Consider the following 16,032-nt stretch of genomic DNA (forward strand, 5'->3'; position numbering starts at 1 on the left):
GTCGAAGACCCGACCTCTCTGACCAATCACATGCATAGCGCCACGAGACCAGGGTTGGGGATTTTGGTGCTTGTTTCTAACGACACCCTACTGCTTTCTCCTTTCACACCTCAAAGAACCTGAAGCAGAATACTAACCGACTCTTTGCTCCTCCTGGACAAGCAGTGGGCACTGACTGCATGGCGATACCACCTCGAGACCACGTTTCCAAGTGAACAACACGGCAAACGCCGGGGCATCAACGCCTATCGACGAGGATATTGCGTTCATGCGGATCCTGCGGCATTTCCATCATCTCGAGATATCAAGAGACCTTCACTGATGAGGTCAGCCTGCAGTTGGTCCTGGTAAAGTACCGTCATCTACCCTATCTTTGTTACTTTTACAGTATCAGCGGAGTCCTCGGGAGCTGCAGTAAATCGTACGCAAGCGCTGGTTCCTATCAGTACTTTTACACAGCCAGGACTGGTCGTCTGATCAGAGTGCTTTCGTCATTTGTCTCAGAAGGATAGGGGATCACATGAATAATCACAGGTTCGAGGTGGCTCATGTGGTTTCTGGCCAGAGAATGGAATGCTACCATTATCCACTAGAAACATCTCTAGTTGGCTTACAGCTTATCCCGAACCTGAAACCTCATCGGGCCTAAAGACGGGTACGTCAAGCAGTGTGGCCACACTGATCTCAACTACTACGGATCCTCGCATACAGAAGTTGATTAATGAAGCCCCAGGTTAACGTAGCTACAGTAGGACTGCAGGAGGATAGGACAGGAGACCGACAAAGGTATCATTCTCATGCCTACCTCCAACCTCAGGCCCACAACTATCTTCCGTCAGCTGCCAAATATTGGCCGCTCCTTGCGCTCCCATTGGCAGACCAGCAGGCGGAAACAAGAATTTGCGCCACGGCTGAGACCTTGATCTCAAGCAAATAGCGGTAGATATCAGGGGGCTCACGGAGCCGTGGCGGAAGACCGGTCGTTGTTCGAGTGGCCCGGGTCATCCGGGAGTCGTACTGTGGCCACTGTCCGCCCAATGAGGCAGAAACGAACGAGGAACTTCGAGCCTTGCCGGGGGTTGTCTGGTTTGTGTGCTGCACAATGTTACTTGTCTAGGACCAGGACAGATACATCAAGTTCAAGGTCGAAATCTACAATCGTAACGGTTGTGCCTCCGAGATCAAGCCGCACCAGGTACAGGCAGGCTTGACTCTATCGGGATCTCGCAAAAGGAAAAACAATCAAACACGCAGGAACACGACCCCGGGCGTTTCCCATGGCGTCTTCGGTCCAGAGGAGGTGGTCGCTCTTCTGCTGGACCTTGTGTTCCTTTCGGGTTAGGTCTCTGACTGTCTGATCTGGACAAGCCCCCCACTATTACTATATCGAAATCTGAAATCGCAGGCAGTGAAACGCCACGCCATGTGACGCATGCTTCTGACACACAGTTAAGAGTAAAATTATTCAGTTCTTCTGGAGTAGTTCTGCAGCGCCCAGCAGTCTGGGGATAGACACAGGACGATCGAGGGAAAGGGTGGTGTCCTCGAAGGACGGCAGATTGGAAATGGAGGGGTCGTCTCGAGAGGCTTGACCCTGGCATCCTTGTCGGGTTGTGGAGAGGAGGGGTGAGTGGGGAAGAGAGGGCCGAGCAACGTGACCGGGATTAAAGTGGATGCCACAAGGATGGAAGCGATTGTACCAGCTGCTGATAGCCTTGGCAGCTCTGTCTCCTTCTCTGATTGGCCGGCTGCGACGCAATCGTGCCAAGGAGCTGGCGGCACACGGACCACTTGGCTGCAAATCATGGAAACCGTGAAAGTTGATCTCTTGTTGAATTGTGCGCCGCGAACAAACTTGGGGTTTTCTCGACCCCCCGCCCGACTGCCATCACCACTCCCCTCCCTGGCGTTGGATCTGAAGATTTTCTGCCGTCCGTTGAGGCGCTGCACTGGAAATATCATTTTACTTTCCCTCTTTGCTGTTGGTTTTACATAATGGGATCCAGCCCGGGCCGGCCACGACAAGGAGGAGCGGCGTTCGCATTTCCAATGCTGTGCAAGTTTCGAAGCACCTCCACAGCGGCAGATATGCAGCCTGAACTATTTGGAGGGACGGGCACGATCCGGGGGGGCAGAGAAGAAGACGCACCTGGCGACACACAGTGTACACACCCTCACCATCCTTAGCGCCATGGCCGGCGGGAGCCTCCTTGTCCCCAGGCCGTGTCCCCTCTTGACCATTGCAACCTCCTCCCGAAGGCCCTTCCCATGGGCCACTCAAGCGATGCTGTTCACGATCTGCCCCAGCGAGTGCGCCATTAGCGAACACTCTCTTCCCCTCTCAAGCATGACCTTCATTTTTCCTTGCAGCGCTGGGCGCGGGCGTTCGGTTCTTGTGGCTTTCTAAACGCGCAGAATCCTTCTCGGCCCACCTTGACTGGCACACACACCTTTTCAAGGGCCACGCACCCTCCAGAGCACCTACACACACCTCCCCCAGATGCACTCGCGGGTTCCATGTAAGTCATCCGCTGGTAGACACCACTATCTCGAACGGCATCAGAGAGAGACCCACCTGGGATCAACGAGAGATACAGGCCTTCATAGGTCGGAACGCTTCTTTCCATGTACCGAAGCAAAGCTGCTGTCACAGCTCCTTTGTTCTTTGCCAGATCCACGGATCTATCACTCCAACTCGCGTACTCCCGGACCCATTCCGAGTATACCCACTCCAGATGCTGCTCGAGCCCAGAACCAAGGCCCGCTGCTTCCAGGAAACGAGGACGGGATTGGCATCGACGGGCGCTAAAGCAGCATGCTTCAGCAGGCATGGAGGTACCCAATGACCAGTCCGGCCCATGTCACCATCCACAGAAACAGATTTCCCTCGAGAGCATGAGGGAGCGTTCAAAGTTACCAAGATGCTTCGTTCAAGGAATTTCCCATAACGTATCGTCATCTCAGTCGAATCCAAACGGTGCCGAGCATGCAAGATATAGATAGAGGAAACCGCCCGGCTAGCTACCCCTCTTGACCCTCGTCTCGCTTTTCCATCCGACTCGGCTTATGTATACACCCGAGGCGCAGATGGGCGCGCACCTATCCAGCCGCCGCCCACTTTGCTGCAGCTGGGATCTGTGGATGAGGCCAGGGGAAACTTCAAGAGACGCGAGATATCCTCTTTTGGGATTGTGATGCCGCGGCCTGTGTCTCTCGCTTACGCATTGCGTTTTCGACACACACGGCCTCTCGCCACTGAGAAACCAATGCGGCGATTGTGTCTTGAGTTCTTCAACTTTGAGAGGGGGTTCTACCTCGCGGGTGGATTTGGCTGCTTGACGACCTCTTCCAGAGACTGTTGCCAAAGGCGGGGCAAGGTCGAAGCTCTGTAAGTTGTTTCGGCAACTTATCTTATCATGTCGTTGTGTCTGCTTGCTATTTTTGGAAGGCGGGGAATGGGGGATGAAGTTGATCAAGTGTTCGGCTGTCGCAATCTGACGACGGCCCAACGAGCGGCCGGACAAGACAAGGGCCTTGATGACCCCTTCTTGGGTCCGACCGAAGCATGCCTCTCTCTTGTCACTCCTGCCCGTCGCCAAATAGATCCAAGATTCAAACTGCAGCACAAGCGAACCAAGGGGTTGCAATCTGGCAAAATGCGCCGGTTGAATTGGTGCAGATCATATGATGCAGCTTGGGAGTATTTCACTCACAGTGCTTTCTGTCTAGACCGGTGTCATCAAGAGAGAGCTTGACGCCCGTGGCTGCTGTAATTTGTGATGCATCTCCGGGTACCGACGCGGCCTTTTGGTGGTGAAAGTTCTTTGTTGATGTTGCTTCCAGCATGGCTGGGAAATTTGTTGGATTACACAGTATGGACAGTAAGCTGTGATATTGAGTGCTGTGTACCCGGTGCCAGAGTGCTGTAGACGGACACTTAGACCTGCAGTGCAACAGATATCGGCCAGGTAATCTGATATGCTACCAACAAACATGGGTGTCAACAGAGTGCGTGAGACGAGAATTCGGACCTAGGTCTGGGCAGGGGACCTGAACCCCCTCGCACTTTTGAAGAGGATGAAGCTCAGAAGCTGTGGGTGCGTTTGGGGAGGTAGGTGTAGATATTCTCATCGCGAAACGAGATGAGCCTGAGCAGGTCCTATGGGACATCTGAGAGATAAAAACTCTGTATCATAACAAGCCTTCAAAAGACAACCAATAGTTATGTCCCACTCAGGATGTCGTCGCCGTCGGCTGCCCGCATTACCCCGCGGCAGGCGCTTGTGAGGCGCTATCGATAAGAGCTATAAGCGCTAAAGCTTCACTGATTGGCCGGAGAAGCGACACCAAGGAATTCAACATTGGTAATCGCAACCTCTCCATCAAAAATTCACCAAACCACAGCAACCATCAACGAATTTTCAAGGCGACCCCTTCAAACCAGGAGACAGGAAGAAACGAATTTGTCTTGAAAACCCACAGTCGGCGCAACAGAGAAAACAAATTTAGGAAATGGCGAGTCTAAAACGGTCGGTCGAGTCGGACCCTCTCGCGGCCAACATCTCGAATAAGATCTATGTGAGATCCACCAAGAGCGGCAAGGTCCAAAAAATCGTCCGCGAGGTCTACCTCCGTCGGGACATCCCATGTTCTTCCAAGCTGTGTCGGGAGTGCCAGCATCAGATGCTCATTCCGAAAGATGCCTTGGGCAAGCGTGAGCGTTTCTCATACCCTCTGTTTCACAGGCTCATCTCATCGCTAACCATCGTCATCTTAGCGATCCCATTTGTCCTCTCAGACTCACCGGCGGGGACAAAGGTCTTCCCCCAGGGGCACTACCTGGTACCAGACACCAATGCCTTTCTCACAGCCATGGACCTTTTCGAGCAGGAGTCTGCTTTTTACGACGTGATTGTCCTGCAGATTGTGCTCGAGGAGCTGAGGAACAGGTCGCTCCCGCTGTACAACCGGCTCATCAGCCTGACCAAGAGCGAGGACAAGAGGTTTTATGTCTTTTTCAACGAATTCCGACTCGAGACTCATGTGCCCCGTTTGGAGGGCGAGACAGTCAATGACCGAAACGATCGTGCGGTGAGGAGGGCGGTGGCGTGGTATGGCGAGCATCTGGCCCGTATCAAGGGAAAGGATGCCCCTGCTATTGTCATGCTGAGCAACGATCGGGATAATTTGAAGAAGGCCAAGCAGGAGGGGATTCACGCTTGTTCGTTGGCGGATTATGTCAGGCAGTTGAAGGATGGGGAGAAGTTGCTGGATATGATTCCTGAGACGCAGGATCGGGATCAGATCAAGGAGAAGAGGCCGGGGGATAACTTGTATCCCGAGTACTTCAGCATGTCGAAGATGATGACGGGGGTGAAGAGCAATTTGCTTCATCAGGGCATCTTCAATGTGTCGCCGTACAATTATTTGGAGGGGTCCATTAGGGTGCCGGCTTTCCCCAAGGCGTTGCTTATTCTGGGGCGGGAGAACATCAACCGCGCTGTTGATGGTGACTTGGTTGTGGTGGAGGTACTGCCTAAGGATCAGTGGAAGGAGCCATCTACGCAAGTCATCGAGGAGGATGCCATCACGAAGAACGAGAACCCAGATGCCGAAGAGTCTGATGACTTTGTTTCGGAAAGGGAACGCAAGGCACTGCAGGAGGAGGTCAAGAGAACACACAGCAAGACGACCGAGGGACATGCTCAGCCGACTGCAAAGGTTGTCGGTGTGATCAAGCGGAATTGGCGTCAATATGTCGGACATATCGATCAGTCCTCCGTCAGCCAGTCGGCGCAACAAGGAAGGAAACAAGACAGTGTTTTCGTTATCCCTATGGACAAGAAGATCCCCAAGATCCGCCTCCGCACCAGACAGGTCTCCGAACTTCTCGGAAAGCGCATCTTGATCACGATCGATGCTTGGGACCGCAGCTCTCGCCACCCGTCCGGCCACTTTGTGCGCTCTCTCGGTGAACTGGAGACGAAGGCTGCCGAGACAGAAGCCCTGCTCCTGGAGTACGACGTTCAGTACCGGCCTTTCCCCAAGACCGTCCTCGACTGTCTGCCCAAGGAAGGTCACGATTGGCGGGTGCCACAGAGTCTCGAGGATCCAGGCTGGAAAGACCGCCAGGATCTCAGAGATCTCTTGATTTGCAGTATTGACCCCATCGGGTGCCAAGATATCGACGACGCTCTTCATTCGCGGCCTCTACCTAATGGCAACTTTGAGGTTGGAGTCCACATCGCCGATGTTTCACATTTCGTCAAGCCCGGCAACGCCATGGACGCCGAGGCGAGCATTCGTGGCACCACAGTCTACTTGGTCGACAAGCGTATCGACATGCTTCCGATGCTTCTCGGTACCGACCTCTGCTCTCTCAAGCCCTACGTCGAGCGTTATGCGTTCTCGGTCATTTGGGAGATGACCTCTGATGCCGACATCGTGGGCTCCCGCTTCACCAAGTCTGTCATCAAGTCACGTGAAGCCTTCAGCTACGAACAAGCGCAGTTGAGGGTGGACGACAGCTCTCAACAGGACGAGCTCACCACCAGCATCAGAACTCTCTTGGCTCTCTCGAAGAAGCTCAAGCAGAAGCGTCTCGATGCCGGTGCCTTGTCCCTCTCCTCCCCAGAGGTCAAGGTGCAAATGGAGTCCGAGACCTCAGACCCTATCGACGTCAAGACCAAGGTCCATCTCGACACCATGTCCCTCGTCGAAGAGTTCATGCTTCTCGCCAACACCTCGGTCGCCAGAAGGATATACGAAGCCTTCCCCCAAACCGCCATCCTCCGCCGCCACGGCGCGCCCCCCAAGACTAACTTTGACGAACTTGCCAACCAGCTCAAGGTCAAGCGTGGCCTCGACCTCAGCGTCGAATCCTCCCGCGCCCTGGCCGACAGTCTCGACCGCTGCGTCGACGAAAAGGAGCCCTTCTTCAACACCTTGGTGCGCATCATGGCCACCCGCTGCATGATGTCGGCCGAGTATTTTTGCTCCGGCACGCAGGCCTACCCCGAGTTCCGCCACTACGGTCTCGCGTCCGAAATCTACACGCACTTCACCTCGCCCATCCGCCGGTACGCCGATCTGATGGCCCACCGTCAGCTCGCCGCGGCGATCGAATACGAGGCCATCCACCCCAGCACGCGCAGCAGGGGCAAGCTCGAGGCTGTGTGCAAGAATATCAATGTCAGGCACCGGAACGCGCAGCTGGCGGGGAGGGCGAGCATTGCTTACTATGTCGGCCAGGCGCTCCGCGGCAAGGCGACGGAGGAGGACGGGTTCGTCATGAAGATTTTTAGCAACGGGTTTGTGGTTTTGGTGCCGAGGTTTGGGATTGAGAGTTTGATAAGGCTGAGGGATCTGGCTGAGACGGAGCCGCAGGCCGAGTTTGACGCGGAGAATTATGTGCTGCGGGTCAGTGGGAGTAGGGAGGTGAGGGTGGAGCTGTTCCAGAAGGTGAGGGTGAGGGTGACGGATCAGAAGGATGAGACGACGGGGAAGAGGGGGGTGAGGATGGAGTTGGTCAAGACCTATTAGATGGTGGAGGAAAAGGAAGGTTATTGTAGAGAAGTAGTAAAAGAGTAAACCAGGGTACATGTACGGTTGTTTTCTTCTCTGGACCAATTTTCCTGCGTTTTCGTAGTTCTTTGAGAGATTCGGATATCGTATTTACCATCATGCTAAACAAGAAAACGACATCAAAGGCCACAAAAGTACATAATATACCATCTTTCATTCATTTAAACCCCCCAGTTTTTGTTTCTCTCTTCTCTCTCTCTCTCTCTAGACGCCAAAACGCCTTTGTGCCACTTAACGAAACAAGAAAGCTGAATGAACCGCCCTGCAAAATAAATGCCAACTGAACCGAAAGATAAAGAAAAGAAAAAAAAGGTATCTACTCCATCTCAACCTCATTACCCCCCTCCTCCTCCGCACCAGCCTCCATGCTGGCCCACAAGCCCTCCAAGTTGAACTCCTGCGCCCACTCGGTGACAATCTGCTTCTGATCGGCACCCACCTCCTCGTTGGCAATCTTGGCCGGCCCCTTCGCCGAAGCAGCCGGGGCGCCGGTCTGAACCGCTGGTGGGACAGCCGACCAGCCCTGGATTCTGCCGTCTCTCCAGTCTGTCACCACCGTCATGGCAGCAGCCTGGATGTTGGGAACACCGCCCCTCCCGAGACGTCCTCTCTTCCTCGCGACCTGGACAAGGAAGTCGGTTGTCGAGTCTCCGCTCTCGGGGTTGATGAGAAGAGGGGGGAGGTCGTAGAGCTGAATCATCTTCTCGAGAAGCTCTGGCTGGACAGAGAGGCGCTTGAGGAGGAGGGTGACGGCCGGAACCGGGTCGTCGATTTGCTTTGGTGGGACGGCGTTGAGGAGGACGAGGTGGGCGTGCGCTTCGGTTGGGTTCTTGGGGGTGAAGCTGGAGATGGAGCCGGTAGAGGGGAAGACGATACCGGGGGAATCGAGTAGGGTGAGCTTCTGGTCAATCTTGACGGCGCGGATAGAGGTCGTGACACCGGCTTCGGCACCGGCGGGGCAAGGGGCGCGGTTGTTGCGGCCACCGAGGCGGGAGAGGAGAGCGTTGATGACGCTGGACTTTCCGACATTGGGGTAGCCGATGACACCAACCGAGATGGCGCGCTTGAGGTTGCGTGACGCGGCATAAGACTTGAGCGCCTTGAAGAGAGCAGAGGAGGTGCTCTGAACGGTGATATCGCGGTGATTGAAGACGTGCGCATTGGGCGCAGGGTTGGAGGCGCGGAGAGGGAGGGTAGGGAAGAAGCGACGGAGATGGGCGAGCCAAGCGCGGAGAACTGGTGGGGGGATCAGGTCGACCTTGTTAAGAATGAAGATGAGACGCTTGCCGCCGCTAGCAGCAGCCATCACGGCCTTCTCAATATCGCGCGAGCGGGTGCCTTCGGGGTCGCGGGCGTCGAGAACGTAGAGAACAACGTCGGCTTGGTCAACAACTTGCTTGAAGACCTTGTCGAAGGCCTTACGGGACGAAGCACCGCCTGGAACCTCGATCGCGCCAGACTCCTCATCGTCGGAAGAATCATCATCATCGTCGTCCATCTCGTCGTCGTCGCCGCTCTCCAGCTCCTTGTCATACTGCTCGGCCGCTTTCCTGGCGCTGCGAATGAGAGCCGCAAGAGGGTTGGAGTCGTCCCCCTCGCTGTCGTCATCGTCCTCATCGACCATCATGGAATCCTCCTCGAGTCCCTCAAACTCTTCGTCGTCATCCATGCGATTCTCATCCTTATTCTCCTCAGATCCAGCGGCCTTGGCAGCCCTGAGCATCTCTTTTCTGCGCTTCTGCTCCTCAGCTTTCCTGATGCGGTCCTCCTCGATCTGGTTCAACAGCTTCTCCTTGTAAGGGAACAGGTTGGGGATGCCGGGGTCCTTCTTGAGCTTGCTCTTCCATTGTGGGTTCTTCTTGGCTTCCTTCTTCGCCTTGCGCTGCTTCGCAGCCGAGGCCTTCTGAATCTTATGCCTCAAGCGAACGGGAGTGCGCTTGGATTTCGGCTCTGTAGGGTTTGGGCGGGTTAGAAAAGATCAATTGGCAACAGATCGAGGAGATAAAGGGGAGAGCGCATACTTTTCGGTTTGGTTATTGATCCTGCCATTTTAACTGATTTAATTTTATGATCAATATGGCTTCGATCGTCTGCTTACTTGCCCTGGAGATGGGTCGCAAAGCAGGGCGATTGTAAAGTTCAAAAAAATTATGGTGGAGCGCTGATCCTGCCGCCCCTCACCGCCTATGATAAGACAGAATTGTGGTGCTTATCGGGGTTATCGGCTCCACCGCCCCTCACTGCGTCAATGGCATTGTGGGGTTGACATCTCGTCGATTCTTCGGATGAACATCTCAAAATCTTTTGTTTCAGTCTTCATTCACTGTCAATGATTCAAAGAATCTCGAGGCTTTGGAGGGTCCCTGTTGAATACCACATAGTCCCTCAACATGGGTAATACATTGATCACTTATATAGTACACACATATGACAGACCTATATAGGCAGCTTCATTCTCACAAGATATCTTTCAATTCTCGTGATTCGTCTCTCAAATTAAAGAACGCTGTCTCTGCCTCCGATGGGTCACCCGGTAACCAGAAAAGAAAGCGGAGATGCCCATTTAGCCACTTCCCAGAGCATTGGGCTCCAACAACGGTCAATCTCACCGCCGAAGAGATAAAAAGTGGAATCTGATGTTTCCTGATTGGGATACTCCGACACTGGTTGCCGACCCGACCGACGACGCCGTGGTGGATTTTGATTTGTTTTGGTTCCCATGCCAACTCTTGAAATGCTATCTTGTCTCCCTTCTTTTCCTCTTGCATTCTGACTCTAACCTGATCAAGTTACATCATTCTGTTTCCTAAAGACCCATCACATATTTTCACCTTGAGAGACTCATCCACACAGTTTTACCACCAGCCTCAGGTATTGTAACCAAACGTCACAATGGGAAGCATAGACACCACCGGCTACAGCTTCACAGCCGGCCCCGAAACCGTCTCCTTTGACAGTTTCCTCTTCGACATGGACGGCACAATCATTGATTCCACCGCCGCCGTAGAGAAACACTGGGAAGGGTAAGAGCCCTCACCCCCTCTTGTTCATAATAAACCCCGAAACTAACCACTACCCCTCCAGCATCGGCAACGACATCGGCGTAAGCCCCGAAATCATCCTCCAAACCTCCCACGGCCGCCGAACAATAGACATGCTCAAGATCCTCGCCCCGGAAAAGGCCACCTGGGAATACGTCCAATCCAGGGAAGCCCTCCTCCCCATACTCTACGGCTCCGACGCCGTCGAGATCCCCGGCGCCCGCTCCCTCCTCGATTCCCTCATCGCCCTCTCTGTCCCCTGGACAATCGTCACGTCTGGCTCCCTTCCCCTCGTAAGCGGGTGGCTCAAGGTCCTTGACCTGCCTGTCCCAGAACACCTTGTCACGGCGGAGTCTGTGCAAAACGGCAAGCCAGATCCGGCCTGCTATCGTTTGGGGAGGGAGAAGCTGGGCGAGTCGGCGGGTGAGGGGAAGGAGGTTTTGGTGTTCGAGGATGCTCCTGCTGGGATCGAGGCTGGGAAGGCGGCTGGGTGCAGGGTTGTTGGGTTGGTGACTTCTCACAGTGTGGAGGAGGTTTTGTCTGCTGGGCCGGATTGGGTGGTGAAGGATCTGACGCAGGTTAGGATTGTGAGGAGGGAGGAGGATGGGAGGGTTGTGCTGGAGATTGGGGGGTTGTTGGTGAGGAATTAGGGGTGAGAGTTGGGAAAGGGGCGTTTGGGTGATGGACTGGAAGGAGGATAGATGCTACAGGATCACTGTTGGGGGCTATGGGACATGGTATGGCTGTTAATAGATGGAATATCGGCATTTTCATGGGTTTTACCAGCAAATGCCTGCAATTATTTGGTGCGTGTTGGATTAGGGAAGTATGTGAAGTGTTAAAGATCCTGTGTGATATGTGAGCTGCATATTTCGTCGCGGTGAATGAAAGAGCAGAAAACTTAAGAAAATCTACATTTACCTAGGGGAGATATGAACAATGATCCTTGAGATCGGAAACTGTCTCAGGCGGATGTTTAAGAAGTATTTCAACGGTATCCCTATGAGGTGTCAGGTTGAGGTCTTTGACAATAAGCAGGACCAAATTGAAGCTTTGCGTTTTGGATAACCTGGTGGTTCTTTCAACTTTCATCATATGGAGGCCCTGGGTACTTTGACATAGGTCACCAAGTCATCCATAGAAGATATTACAGGGGCTAGGGAGGAATGTAAACAGAGGTCAGTCCACTGTTGTTTAAACCATACCTTACATATTCACTAAATGCCGATAAGTATACCTGATTGCCGACAAACCCCGGCAGCTAGAACTCAGTAAAGATAACGGCCCAACAATCAAAGATGCGCCGCTTGGTAGGCATGTCTCATCAACGTACACATCTACTCTCACATTTCAGTTCTTACATTCCACAGAACAAAGCATAGACCCTCACAGCTGACATGGACTCAAGGCCTTGCCATGAGATTAGACAAACGAATGATCTGTACCCTGAATCATCAGCAGAAAAGCATGACGCAGTCTCAGTAACGTACGTTTGCTTCAACGGTAACGTTGACGATGGCTGTCACATGGAACTCGACGTCAACATCATCAAGATCAACAAAAGCAAATCCAACTCGAGACATGAGCAGCAGTGATGACGGCGGCAAAGCTCTTTTGATACATGTCGCCGACGATCCAAGATCGACATGATACCTATCTACCTCGCCGCCATGCTTTCCCCCAGAAAATGACCACCACCAAAACCTCCCAATGTCCTTTTTACCATCCTAAAGTCCTCACCGTTACTCACCGAGAACGAGATCAATGTCTCGGCTAACTCAACATCCATCTACCTGATTCCTTTTCTTCTTCCCAAACCTCCCACCCGTCCCCGAGTGTCTCGGTCTGTGTCTTCCTCCAGCTCCCCACCCGCCATGAGCTAACTTTAGCATCATCCACGGCATCCTTTCCCACCCATCCATGTACATACACTACATTATTCCGCTCTCCTCCTCCTCTAACCCATGAATGTATCCTTTCGCCACCCCTCGGAAGCGGGAAGACAACAACAGCAGCTCAAGAAAACAACAGTGCGAGGTTACCCCCCTTAAACACCCCTCCGCCCCCAGAAGAGGAAAAAAACTGACGACAAACAACGTCACATAAGAAATCTAGAAGCCGATCGGCACATGTAGACCACCGGGTTCAAAACTAAAAAGTTCCTCCTCGTGGCACTAAAACACACATCAACTGCACTGCTGCGCTGCAATAACAGCCGAGTCCACTCCAGCCCAGTCGAGGCCAACAACCCACCCCCCCCTCCTTCCCACCTCTCAGCCCAAACCCTAACCGAAGCCAGCCCCCGGGATGTCTTGCGGCGTCCCCGGTCAGGTGCCGGTTCGCCTCGCGCTGATCATCACCCTCTTCTTCCAGTCTACTACTGCAGAACACACCACGCGAGGAGGGGAAGAGGAAAAAAGATGCGGGGAAACACAACAATCCTACCTCCCTTGTGCCCTTTGGGCTAGTATACACACAACCAGCCCATCCCATTTTCATCATTTTTACCTGTCCTGATGTAGTTCCTAGTAACCGGCAAGTGGTGTGTAAACATCCCTTCACCATCCAGAGGAATGTTGAACATGATGATATCCCTTTCCCTTCGCCGTCAACGGAGGCCGCATATAATGCAGAAAAAAGGTGGAAATAACACCTCCCTCCCTCCCCTTGCCACCCGCATGGAATAAAATATTTTTGGGAAATAATAAAGAAGAAGAAAAGAGCAGCAAGCAGGTACACACATAACACATAACACAGTCATGCGGTCAGGCGGCAATGAACGGCGGCCAACCCACCCCCCACCGTCTTTGCACTCGCAAAATGGCACCAGCACACACAACGCGCTGACCTCATGGTTAGAAATCTTGGGGAAAGCAAAGGTGTGTGTGGGTGTCATGACAGGGGGGGGGGGGGGTCCATCACAACCGTGCGAGAAGGCGCGCGCGTCAAATGTGTGCGGGATGCTCATCAATCCTTCCTTTCTGCAGTCTGCCAGGGGGAAATTTGAGAAAGCACCCTTCTGTCCCGTGGCGGCGGCTGCGGCGATAACCGATTGATACCTTTCATTCATACGTTCACGTTGGGAGGGATACCTATCTCAGCTCTTACCCGGGGATCGAGAAGAAGAGGGAGGGGGCGGTTAACGAAATCGGGATCTCGGATACAAGGAGAGTGAGTCTGACTGATAGAGAACACACATACAGATGTGTAACCCAGGTGACGAAAGGGTATAAAGGAGCAACAGAGTGCGGAATTTGTTGCGGCCGCTTGCATGACGGCGGGGAGGGCAAAAAGTTGTGAGCCCCGTCCTGACATATCGAAAATTAGTCCGACTCTGAAAATCTCACTGTTGTGTAAACATCTTGCACATCCTCTTTAAATTGGTCGGCGATTTGCGTAACGATAGAGTTATCGTTCCTGCATAACCCGTCAGGCGTTCGTACGAAGAAGACGTCTCAAATCAATCTTGGTATCCAAAGAAAAAAACAGATCAACACAGCCTCGGGCCGTTGAGCTAACACAGCATATAATACTGGAATGGCGAACAACAACAAGTTTCCAACACACAAAAAAGAAACTCCGATGGACGGATGGACGGACGAGGGCTGATGCGTGGCGTTTTCCCTGGACAAACTGGCAAGGGAAAACGTCCGACGACGAGTGCTGTGCTGCCCCCTTTTTCCCCTGCAGGAAAAAGAAGAAGCATTTGGGTGGTTTTGATTTCCGACCTGAGACTTGGTTTCCTGCAGGAACAAGAGACAGGATCGACCATCACGCATTATGTTGAGTATCTGCAGTCAATTTATTAGCCCATGCCATAGATGCGGCTCAAAATCCACAGAATTAGAATCTGTAAAGTCTGTGAGGGCCGTAAATGAATCTTAAATTACTTCCCCACGTTGCATTTGCAGCCTCCCATCATTGATTCGTCTGCTGCCCTCAACGGGATCCAGGGAGCTCCCGTTGCCGAACAAGACGATCGACGACCGATCTGATTAACCTCTGATCGCCTGTCAGCGTCCCCGTCAGAAGGCTTGTCAGTTAGTCGTTCAAATATCCCAACTTGCCTGTCGTCATGGAGATGATGAAAATGATGATGAACAACCCACCGCCCAGATGAAGAGGTTGGATTCTCGTGTCCTCGTCCTCGCACCAGGCAGAACGGTGTGGGCTTGCCGATGAACACTGTGCCCGTTGGAGGATGCAGGGATTTTCACCATGTACCTGCTTGTACCTTTTGGTCATGTTATCCAACAGGGAGCTTTGGACAAAGGCTCCCCTCCAGACACACACGTGGCCGCCCGGGCCAGCAAATAATCCTAATCTCCTGGCCCCTGGGACGTGCTCCATCAGGGCGTCAAACACTGTTCTTTCTGACCGTGGGCGGTGAACCTCTGATTCAGGTACCGATGTTGGATGAGCACAAAAGGTTCGCCGTGGTTCAGCGTTTGGCCGTCCATTGAGACCGCTGGTGGAAGCGATTCGCCTTCAGTCCCTCACTGTGATTGTCTACCGCGAAGGACTGGTTGTGACTACTGGCAGCGCGCGCGGCGGGTTACGAGCTGGTTTCCTGCTTGAGCAGCCCCGTCATCCATGACAGCGTTACACTCGGATTCAGTCGTGTCCTCCCCATCTCTCCAGCTCCCCCGCCCCGCCGCGGCTCTGGAGCCGGATCAAAAGCTTCGATAAGGCGAAGGAAGGTCCACTCTTGGCCGCCCGGCGCTGCGGACAAAAATGTTAGACCGTTCTTAAGCTTGCCGGTCTCGGTCATTTTCAAACCCGAGAATGTTGGACACTGCTTACCACCACTGTTGGACCGTCATCTTGGCCGCTGCTTGCATTAGCTTTGGCTTCCTCTACGAACTGCCGGTGCTCACTACTATCATCGAACATTCGTTGCCGACTTCTTCATGGTAGTCAACCATGGATGGCACAGGACGGGTGTTATGTTATGAAGGCTGTACAGCACCCTAGCACACAGATCCCACGCATTGACCCGTACGCGAACCAATGAGCAAGGCTGGCGTGGGAGTTCGACGCAATGCTACTCATCTGCTTGTCGTTCAAAGCTGTGATTCCGTGTGTCAGCAAGATACGGATAACGCTGGGGAGATACGTACGCTGAAATGTACAAGAAAAGTTCCCGATCAGACCTTTGAGTTTGACATGTCGAAATGATCTGTTGAGACACCGACTGACCTTGGCTCGCCTGATACATCGAAACTGTGCTGCTGGAGCTGATTCGATCGCTTGCCGTAGGTTCATTGCTGTTTCTTTTCTTCGTCTGAGCAGTCGTTTTGATGCCCATGAGCTGCGTGGGTTGTGACGTACGGCTGGTGATACGGGCCCACCTAGGTAACTTCTCAGAGACGGCCGATGTGACTGTGGTTTTTGTCCCATATCGCAC

The 16,032-nt window shown here is 53.3% G+C and overlaps 4 protein-coding genes across 4 annotated transcripts; 3 read left to right on the top strand and 1 right to left on the bottom strand.

Annotated features, from left to right (window-relative positions):
• Positions 1-573: 573 nt before the first annotated feature.
• On the top strand, positions 574-937 carry QC761_0013280 (uncharacterized protein; the record flags this gene model as incomplete). Its single annotated transcript, XM_062871956.1, has 2 exons — positions 574-655; positions 750-937. The coding sequence occupies 2 exons, from the start codon at positions 574-576 to the stop codon at positions 935-937; spliced, it is 270 nt and encodes an 89-aa protein (XP_062737623.1).
• A 3,575-nt stretch (positions 938-4,512) lies between these two features.
• Positions 4,513-7,756, top strand: DIS3 (exosome catalytic subunit dis3; the record flags this gene model as incomplete). The annotated part of the gene is made up of 2 exons (XM_062874491.1): positions 4,513-4,714; positions 4,778-7,756. 2 exons carry the CDS (start codon positions 4,513-4,515, stop codon positions 7,540-7,542), a joined length of 2,967 nt encoding a protein of 988 aa, XP_062737624.1. The 3' UTR covers positions 7,543-7,756.
• NUG1 (nuclear GTP-binding protein nug1) lies at positions 7,546-9,720 on the bottom strand. The gene is made up of 2 exons (XM_062874492.1): positions 9,606-9,720; positions 7,546-9,534 (listed from the first exon to the last, which is right to left on the bottom strand). Exons 1-2 carry the CDS (start codon positions 9,631-9,633, stop codon positions 7,901-7,903), a joined length of 1,662 nt encoding a protein of 553 aa, XP_062737625.1. The 5' UTR covers positions 9,634-9,720; the 3' UTR covers positions 7,546-7,900.
• A 178-nt stretch (positions 9,721-9,898) lies between these two features.
• Positions 9,899-11,599, top strand: GPP1 (DL-glycerol-3-phosphatase). Its single transcript, XM_062874493.1, has 2 exons — positions 9,899-10,607; positions 10,669-11,599. The coding sequence occupies exons 1-2, from the start codon at positions 10,477-10,479 to the stop codon at positions 11,273-11,275; spliced, it is 738 nt and encodes a 245-aa protein (XP_062737626.1). The 5' UTR covers positions 9,899-10,476; the 3' UTR covers positions 11,276-11,599.
• The last annotated feature ends 4,433 nt before the right edge of the window (positions 11,600-16,032 follow it).

This window comes from Podospora bellae-mahoneyi, assembly GCF_035222275.1.
Source record: "Podospora bellae-mahoneyi strain CBS 112042 chromosome 1 map unlocalized CBS112042p_1, whole genome shotgun sequence".
In the NCBI taxonomy this organism is placed as follows: Eukaryota; Fungi; Ascomycota; class Sordariomycetes; order Sordariales; family Podosporaceae; genus Podospora; species Podospora bellae-mahoneyi.

Excerpts from the sequence above, each read along its gene's own strand:
- GPP1 (XM_062874493.1), top strand. The coding sequence starts at position 10,477 with ATGGGAAGCATAGACACCACCGGCTACAGCTTCACAGCCGGCCCCGAA. Across the intron at positions 10,608-10,668 it reads GTAGAGAAACACTGGGAAGG|CATCGGCAACGACATCGGCG; the intron begins GTAAGAGCCCTC and ends CTACCCCTCCAG.
- NUG1 (XM_062874492.1), bottom strand. The coding sequence starts at position 9,633 with ATGGCAGGATCAATAACCAAACCGAAAA. Across the intron at positions 9,535-9,605 it reads ATCAATAACCAAACCGAAAA|AGCCGAAATCCAAGCGCACT; the intron begins GTATGCGCTCTC and ends CAAACCCTACAG.